The sequence below is a fragment of the Medicago truncatula genome, chromosome 7, assembly GCF_003473485.1.
Source record: "Medicago truncatula cultivar Jemalong A17 chromosome 7, MtrunA17r5.0-ANR, whole genome shotgun sequence".
NCBI classification, from domain to species: Eukaryota; Viridiplantae; Streptophyta; class Magnoliopsida; order Fabales; family Fabaceae; genus Medicago; species Medicago truncatula.
The window spans coordinates 42231440-42240522 of record NC_053048.1 but is presented as its reverse complement, the minus strand read 5'-3'; the positions used below and the strand labels follow the sequence as shown (position 1 = coordinate 42240522).

At 31.8% G+C, this 9083-nt stretch overlaps 1 protein-coding gene across 13 annotated transcripts; it reads right to left on the bottom strand.

Annotated features, from left to right (window-relative positions):
- Positions 1-3946: 3946 nt before the first annotated feature.
- On the bottom strand, positions 3947-8794 carry LOC112416397 (uncharacterized). 13 transcript variants are annotated; one of them, XR_005643041.1, is made up of 9 exons: positions 8446-8793; positions 8012-8178; positions 7809-7875; positions 7382-7551; positions 6414-6626; positions 6022-6319; positions 5460-5505; positions 4777-4846; positions 3947-4679 (listed from the first exon to the last, which is right to left on the bottom strand). XR_005643041.1 is itself a non-coding variant. In XM_039827666.1 (8 exons), exons 4-8 carry the CDS (start codon positions 7427-7429, stop codon positions 4619-4621), a joined length of 690 nt encoding a protein of 229 aa, XP_039683600.1. In that variant the 5' UTR covers positions 7430-7551; positions 7809-7875; positions 8012-8178; positions 8446-8793; the 3' UTR covers positions 3947-4618. The 13 variants fall into 13 exon arrangements, 8 of the variants coding, with proteins under 8 accessions (XP_039683600.1, XP_039683601.1, XP_039683603.1 ...); XM_039827666.1 differs by lacking the exon at positions 5460-5505; XM_039827667.1 differs by lacking the exon at positions 4777-4846 and having other exon boundaries at positions 8446-8792.
- Between the last annotated feature and the right edge of the window lie 289 nt (positions 8795-9083).

The window sequence follows — 9083 nt, the reverse complement described above, 5'->3', positions numbered from 1 at the left end:
TTTATTATTTTTTTAAAGGACTTGGATTTGCAAAATTGTTCACCTAAAAGGGAATATATTGATAGCGGCATTCATAAATATGGACAGCAAGCTAGTATTTTTTTTATACTGTGCTTGAATGATTGAATATGAACAATCATGTTTACTTCATTGGATTTTTTTGTTGACTTAAAAATAGTGTTTAGCTGGCTCATCGAGGATGGTTAGGTTCAGTATCTTTTCATTCCTGTTTGATCGATAAAATAATTTCACTTTTACTTTTGATATAAGAATTAAATATCAATAAAATTTGTAGTCGACATATCAGGTTCAAAATTTACCAATTTTATTTTGGGAGCTTCTAAGGTGCAGTCAGGAAACTGACTTTTTTGAAAAAGTTAATTTTGATCTTAATGTTCGATTCATTTTTAAATTGTTGATTGCTGATTAATGATCAATAGTGATTCATCTAGTAATGCTTGCAACATCTTGGACTTAAATGTACTATTTTATCGTTGACATCTTTAACATGCAAATATAGTTGATGATATTATGAGATAGTCTTAAGTGTTACATTTTCTGGGGTGTTACACTTAAAACAAGGTAAGTGTTACATCTAGTAATGCAGTCTTGTTAATCTGATGAATTGGTGATACTATGGGGACAGAAACTTTTGATTCCATCGTACAAACAATGGGGTGCTACTCACTACACTTTTGATGCTATAGTGTTGACTTCACCATAGAATTTTCCTTGTTAGAATCACGCTCAACCATGATTTTGTAAAAAATAAAAGGAAAATTCTATATGAAAATGATTTTTTTGCTGAAGTCAACACTATATAACAAAGCTGGTGTGATATCAAATGTGCATTTAATTGGAATCTTTATTTTAAAATTGGTTTTTGCATGCAAATTTATTGTTCAACTATTTTCTTTTTTGGATTACAAAGAGGAACAAAGCCTAATTTTTTTTAGTTCAACTGATTTTACTTGAATTTATATCCAAAAAAAAATTTCACTTTACCGTCGACTAATCATAATCAATTTTTATTACCACACAACTAAACATATACTCGATACATCAACTAAATTCAATGTGGTCAGAGGTGGAAAACAATTTGGTGCTATTTGTTATATAACTTGATTGATGGGAAGAGGTTCCTGCACTTGAAACATGGAAAGTTTAATGGTTAAGCATGTAAAACTCAAAGCGCATGGGGTTACCACACTAACCTTTAGGTTCAATTCGCCCCCACCAATAATTGTATATTGGATGCAATAGGAATGACCAGCGAATCCTCTTCAGGATACTATGAGTTCCATGATGTGTATTGCACAACCACATCAAGAGTAACTCCTAACAGTATTTTATAGATTTATGGTTCCAGCAATTCACTCATGCATTAGAGAATTGATGGATGGTTTATAGTAAGAGAATTATGTTGTTAATGTGACAAAATTCTTGTATTGTGTTGTGTCCAAATTAATGCCCAAATGTCAAGCATATATGGTGCATTATATGACCCTTCAAAATGAGAGAAAATGTCTCTTTGACTTGATTCAACGATTTGGTTCATTAAGCACCCATTTATCAAAGGTTATGATTATATACACTTGAATCAATGTTATGATTCATTAAATATCCATTTGTCAAAGATTCCAATATATATAAATAATTCTCATAAAAACCTATAACTTTTGATTCTAAAGTAATTTCATTATTTCGGAAATCACCAACATTCTTCGAGTAGTCCATTGTTTCTTTTCAATTGAAAGAATATACTCACAAGAAAGAAAAGGGTGATTAGTGTTTGAACTTTTTCTGTACCTCACTAGTTGATAACAAATATAAGTCCAATATTTAAAAGACACATGTGATAATATGTATTATGCAATGATTAATCATCATGATAAATATTTACTCAAAAAAAATCATCATCATGATTATTATACATTTTAGATAGAGAGAGAGGTCTTACCTTTTGTGTCACATGGATGAATTATGAATTGATGTTAATTAGCTAATTAATTTGCTTCAGTAAGAATAGAGGGAGTACTATGTAAGGGAATATGAGTTGGTATACGGGTCCCCTGCATGAGTGGACGAGTCTTCAAAGGGTGCATCCTCGTGTTGGGATACAAATTTACAATACTCCCTTTGAAGAAAATTTATAATTCCGCAACACACCTCAAAGAAATCCATACACCTAAGATGAGAGGGAGGGAGGTGGGAGGGAGGCATATTGAATGAATTTTACTTTGTCACAAAATAAGTGTTGCATTTGATCATATCATTATATGAGGATGAACTGCCAATTATTAAAATAAAAAAATAAATTAGGTTTATGAGCTTTCAGCCACCACTAAGAAAAAAGTTTAACATGATCAAGTAAATGCTCTTGAGACATATGATTCTTGTAAAAAGTCCAAGAACCGCGCTCCTTGCAAATATACAACCAACCAACTAGATCCCTTAAAAACAATGACTAATGTCCTTCCAAAATAAATGTGAACCGTCAAATTGCAAAGTATGCATACATACATCAAAAAACAACATACTACAAGTTTTCAACCATTGCAAAACATGAAGCCAAATGCTAACAAAAAAATCACATTTCAATAAAAGACGAACAATTCTTGTCGAAAAAAGAAAAAAAAAGACGAATAATAGATTTATCCCTCCCACACCCTCTTGAACTCACCATTGAACCTATGAGAGCAATTCCACTACGAATCAAGTTTTCTTTCGTTGTAATCCTCTTATTCAACAATCTTCACAAAAATAACAAATCTTTAAAAGGCACAACTTTGTTTCAAATAATATCCAAGAAATGAGCAAGAATATGTTACTCTGATTGAGTCAATAAGTGATAAACTCTTTTTAAGGAGTGATAAACTCCTTTTACCAAATAATCATCCTCTAAGTCATATTTCCATACATGTAAAACAAAGTTATCTAGCAAGGCAACACAATAACGATTACGAGTCTTTATTTTATTTTTATTTTTTACTAAAATAACAACGGGTTAAACTTTGTCATTAAGTAAAAAAGGAGTTAAACGGTGGAAAGCCTCAAACAATGCATAAATAATGATATGATTATGTTATGGATTATCTCGTATCTCAAGTCAATGAATCTAATATTGTAAAGAAAAATAATTCAATGAATTCAATTAATATGGCAGCAATATCTCTCAACTAATTGTAACATCAAGCTTCTACGACTTCACGTGCAAAATGGGCTGGTGCCCCTACAAACATGTACCCACGTCTGCCCGCCCCTGATTACTCTATTTTTATTTCCAACTATGAATTGATCATGTGAAAAAAATTTAATTGTGGGATTTCACAGCTCACGATTAATTTTGTTAGGAATTGGTCTAAGTCATTTTGTGATTTGAAAGTGATCGATGGTTTAACCTTGGTCCAAGATTTTGAAATTGTCTCATTCTAATTTGCATGCGTATTGGAGAGGTTCACGTCATTTCCTAAATTGGAATTTCTTATGTCAATGTGTTTGCTATTGTGTTTTTCTTCCTTTGGAATTATCGTAAGGTATTCATACTATTTAGTGTATGTTTTCTTTTAAAAAACTATAACCTAAATTGTTCCGTGAATTTAGCTTAACTAGATTACTAACCCGTGCGCCGCACGGGTTTTATGAGATGAAAAACATTCGTTAACAATTTAAAAAAAAATGAACATTGCATTATATAATATTGTCTCTCATTATTATAAATCTTTGTGAATGGAGTAAGATGATGAAATGACAAAAGAAGTCGAAAAACCAAAGATTATTATTTATAGGCCAAAATTACGTAAAGAATAAACAATAAACAACATAATAAAAACTCATGTTCAATGACATGATAATAATAATTTGAATCAAAACAAATACTTTAGTTACAACCAAACAAAATACTTACTAAGATATTTAAGAGAAAAGACTATTATTGATCAGAAGATAAAGAAAAACGATCGAGCCTCACTAAATTTATTTATATCAAGTACAATTTTTCTGTTTCTTATTCTCAATGTATAAATTACATATTTTAGCCATACAAACTCTCAAATTTAGCAGCACTACACACAATCCTTGACTACTTCTATCAGCTCATTTCTTGAGTTTCTAATACCACTTGTCAATTGCCAAACATTATCACTAATACAATCTATCTCTTAGGACAAAATCTGCTGCCACACTCTTGGAACTTTGATCAAACTTCAACCGCATTTTTCACTCATGATATCAAAGGCTTGTTGAACTGTTTCTCATTGTCATTTTTATGCAACGTCACTTTTACATGTGCCCTGCACCTTTGCATAAAGCATGGTTGCTAACAAAAGATCAAATAGGCACTATTGTTGTCATGATGCTTTGGTTTTTTATCTTCTACTTTCCGTTCTGCCTGTGAGCCTGGAAAGTTTTACTTTTGATATATAGTTTGACTGTGTTAGAAAAATCGTAACTTTGAGAGACAAATTATGGACTTCTAACTTTAATGATGGTTTTTTTTGTCTGCTCAGTTCCTAATTCTACTCTCAAAGTTACTCCACAGTCAATCATCATAAACCACTACTCCTAAGAAAAGTATTTCTCCAAGCTTGAAACACCTTAAATCCATCCTTTAATTATACTAACAACCATGGTGCCTATTTGAAGTTGTTAGCACCTGCTGGATATGTAAATTAATAAGCCTGCAACAATAAAAACATTAGGTAAGGAGACTGACAACAATAAATCATTATAAGGAGAGCTCTTAATGCTGAAATTAATAATTAGGAAGTTCTATACAGTAGGACAAATTTTCCGAAAGAAATTCTTCTTGTATTTGCTCTATTCTTCATGTTTACTTCACATAGTCCTGTTGCATAAAACTAATATTATTTCTAAATAGTTAATAGGACAAAAAAGAAAAAGAGACTAAACACACAAAAACAACACCAATATTCATGAAAACTTCAAAGCTTAGTTCCCTGAATTGTGCCCATGAGCAATTGCTATTTATGACTAATAGGTTATAATGAGTAAAAATTTAGACCATTGTTGGTGGCCATCATCAAATGGAGAGAACACTAAATGTCATAAGTTCTTCAAAAATCATGACTACTACCCACAATCACTTTTTTCTAGAGAAATACTTAGTCAACCCTCCTCTTTCATAAGTTCATAGGAAATATGTCTTAAAATGAGCACATGAAAAGGGTTTGTTTTAGTCAAGCTGAAAAATATTTAACCTGTGCAATTTGAGATATATTCATCAATTCATTACTGCAAGTTCAATGAAAATTTAAGTTTCATCTGAGGAGAAACAGAAAATCAATACATACAAAATAATTAAACTTTAACACACTTAGAAAGAAAGAGTGAGAATGGCTTTTATAAGTGAATGAAAGACCATGGTCAAACCATATATCCATCCGTTTAGAGAGAAAAAAAATCCTTCAGCCATCACAATTTTGATTGAAACTACATACCTAGATAGTGCCGGCACAACCAACTTTGAAAAAAATGAAATCATTTCTGCCAAAACAATATTCATAAGCTAAATATTCAGATCATATATTTTACCTATAAAAACAACTTTACTTTTTAATATTACACATAAGAATACAACTTTCTAAATGCAATGCTATACTTTTCAATACTAATTTTAAAATCACTACTATATACTACTTCACTCTCTGTTATGACACTATTTTATAGTTATTGTATTGCTTTCAATAACAATGATAAATAAATCAAGTGCTCCATTTATTTCATTTTTTTGAATTCATAGTCAATATACATAACTGATAAATTTGGTGATGAGTGTAAATTGCATAAGACCCTAAGAAAGGCAATTGAGTTGAAGTACATAACCACATACGTATATTTCAAGTCATCCTAAAATATAAGATGAATGAAAGTAAAGTAAATAAATTTTCCACTGATTCCATAAATATAAAATTAATAGGTAGTGACAAAATTTAAGAAGAACAAAAGGTATAAGAAAATAAAATAAAAACAAAAAAGGGAAGAACAATGCAATAGATTCACCTTGAAAAGTCACCTGCACACAAAACAGTAGCATGCAGAGACATAAAATTGGGATGAATTCAAGGTAAACAATTTCATTTTTGCCAACCATCAGAGCACCCGACTTGATTTGTGCAACTTCACAAATTCTGTGCGCAGCTATCATCTTTTTCCACTCACCAGCAATTTTCCTGTGACAGTACGATATAGATCCTAAAAAAAGAGTGCAGTTCCACTTGTTGCCACAATCGTCTATCAAAACCAAAGCCGTGGTCCTTTTATCCAGTGCAGATTCACAAAAACCATTGTAGACCAACTTCTATCAATCAAGAAAAAATAGAAATAATAAGTAAGTTTGTCTATAAAAGTTATAATAAAAAATGGGAGTTGACAGATGGTTATTCCAAACTGACCCAACCCAACATATACCATAGTGATCCAAGCACCGAAACGGATATCATAGAAATCACGCAAAGCGAACAATCCTTAGGTTTAGCATATATACTACCTTTTCCTTTTTCAACCGCAACATCAAATTGATTGTTACATGGATCAATCAATGTTGCATAGTGATTGATATCATTACCAAAATCAGCAACCAACAAAGGAGGCAATAACACAACATCCTATATGACAGTGAAATGTTAGCATCATTAAAAAAGAACAAAAATATAATGAAAGATCAAAGAGAAAGAAAGTACACACACACATCATTAACATGAAAACCAATGGCGTATGTTCGATATTTCACCCTGAGTTCGTTTACATATTTATCGAGATCAGTGAACGGATTTTGATCCAATGGAGTTGTGCATTAAAAAAAATATCGCATCAGTTAGCATGGTAGTAATACGGAGATATCATTAAACTAAAATAAGCATTACTAATTAAGATAACCTTCAAACAATGCAGTGCAAGAGCGATTCAGCACTTGTAATCGAATGGCAATCAGAGTGAAACAACTGATATGGGTTTTGACATAAATGAATGGGAGCTGAAGTGAGAAGCTTGTTAACATTTAAACAAATGAACAGTTTAATGTATTGATTCATTATTTTCTCGACCAACTTTTCATTATAAATTTCATTTCACATTCAACTAAAAAGATAGTTCTCTTGTACCAAAAAAAAAAAATAGTTCTCTTGCACACAAACATCGGAAAATCCACTACAATCAGATTCCAAACAACTATAGAGCTCAATTTTTGATTAATAAAATACAAACACAGAAAGAAAGCTTTCTCTTTGTAGGGTGACGGGCTAATTAGAAATTTCAAAAACATAAATGGTTCAAGAAATCTGATGTAATTAAAACAAAGTTCATGAATCATATACTTAAAAAAAAAAAAAAGGTTAAAAGTAGGTTAAAAGTAACTCCTTACATGTAAATCCTTTGAGAAAATAATGAACACAACATTCGCAACCCGCATACTGATTTTCTACATCGAACAGTCACCCTTTCACCACCGTCTTCAATCCGTCAGATTTTGAGTCCAAGAAATCAAGTCAACCAACACCCCTCACTAACATCTCCTTCATTACGATGCTGCTGCTGCATCAAAGTTTCCGAGAATTGAAAGCATATTAATGTTAGGATATGTATCACTGTAATTTAAAACACTGCAATAAAGAAAAGTGCAGACCAGACCTCAGATCATTAATGAAATGAAGAAAATGCCTTACTGTCATCACTTAAAAATAGGTATTTGATATTGTAGCCTTCAAGTAGAAATCGCCGTAACAAAAGAAAGAGAATAACAACAAATACTTTAAACATAATTTAATGTTTTAATTTCGCATTTGACTTACTTTATAGATTTAAAGAGTAAATATGATTATCCCTCGGTAAGAAATCACACTTCCCCTGTTTCTGCATCTGTCATTCAATCATCAAATGAGCATATATTCAAATGAGCAAGATATAATCAGGGCTTACAGGTTTAGGTTACCAAATGGGCATAAAATCAATTGAATGAAGCTTATTGCATAAACTACAACTAAACAAAACTCACCATGATGAAGCTATTCAATATTCTGCTCTCCACATTAGAACACATAAAATGGTTCATGGTTGTTATCAAGAACCAACTCTCAAATGGATTTACAGCTCCTAAAATCTCAGCAATTTGAGTATACTTTATAGTCACCATTAATTGTTGAAGGGTTTGATGTTGATTACCTAGAAATTTAGCAAATACACACAGAGAAAATAAATTAAATACATACAAATTTCTAAGGCTTATTTTTCCATACCTTTAAGTAGTTTATGCAAACAACTATCTGTCAATTTTCATATAGCAACATTTATACAAAACAGCACAATATATATATAATAAACATTTTCGTAGCTTTCCTTTCATGAAAACACAAATTTATGATGATAAAACACAAAATCAAAAGGCAAATTAGTGATTGCATAAGAAATTAGAGAGATAGAGAGATGAACCTATGAGAAGAACCTCGTTGCCGGAGGAGACAAAGTGGCGGCTGATACAGGAAGTGTTCGTTAAAAGTTCAGATCCGTGATGGAGGAGACGTCGGAGGAGTAAAACGGTGGAGATCGATGGAGTAGAATGACAGCGGAAACTGAACTCGACGGAGATGGAAGCGATAGAGATGACGTCGGAGATGGAAGCGATAGAGATGACGGCGGAGACGGAAGCAAGAAGCGATAGAGATGACGTCGGAGATGGAAGCGATAGAGATGACGGCGGAGACGGAAGCAAGAAGCGATAGGATTGAGTGGGAGATGAAAATTTTGGGGGTTAAGTTTAGACTGATTGGAAAAATCTGAGTGGAGTTGATCGGGTGTGAGAGAAAAGGGAGAGATGTGTGAGAAGATTAGGTGTGAGCTAGGGTTAAAACGGTAAAATTAAGGCATTAGGGTTAGGTTAAAATTAGGGCAACAATAAGCTTACTTGTCAACTTTAATATATAAGAAGATTGTTTAGGATAATACATAATATATGAAAAATTCAAAGTTCGAACAAAACACCACAAAAAAAAACTATATATAATTTGAATTTGATTTTATTATTAGTAAGTAATTTGAATTATTTAGGGTCCATTAAATCAAATGAGACT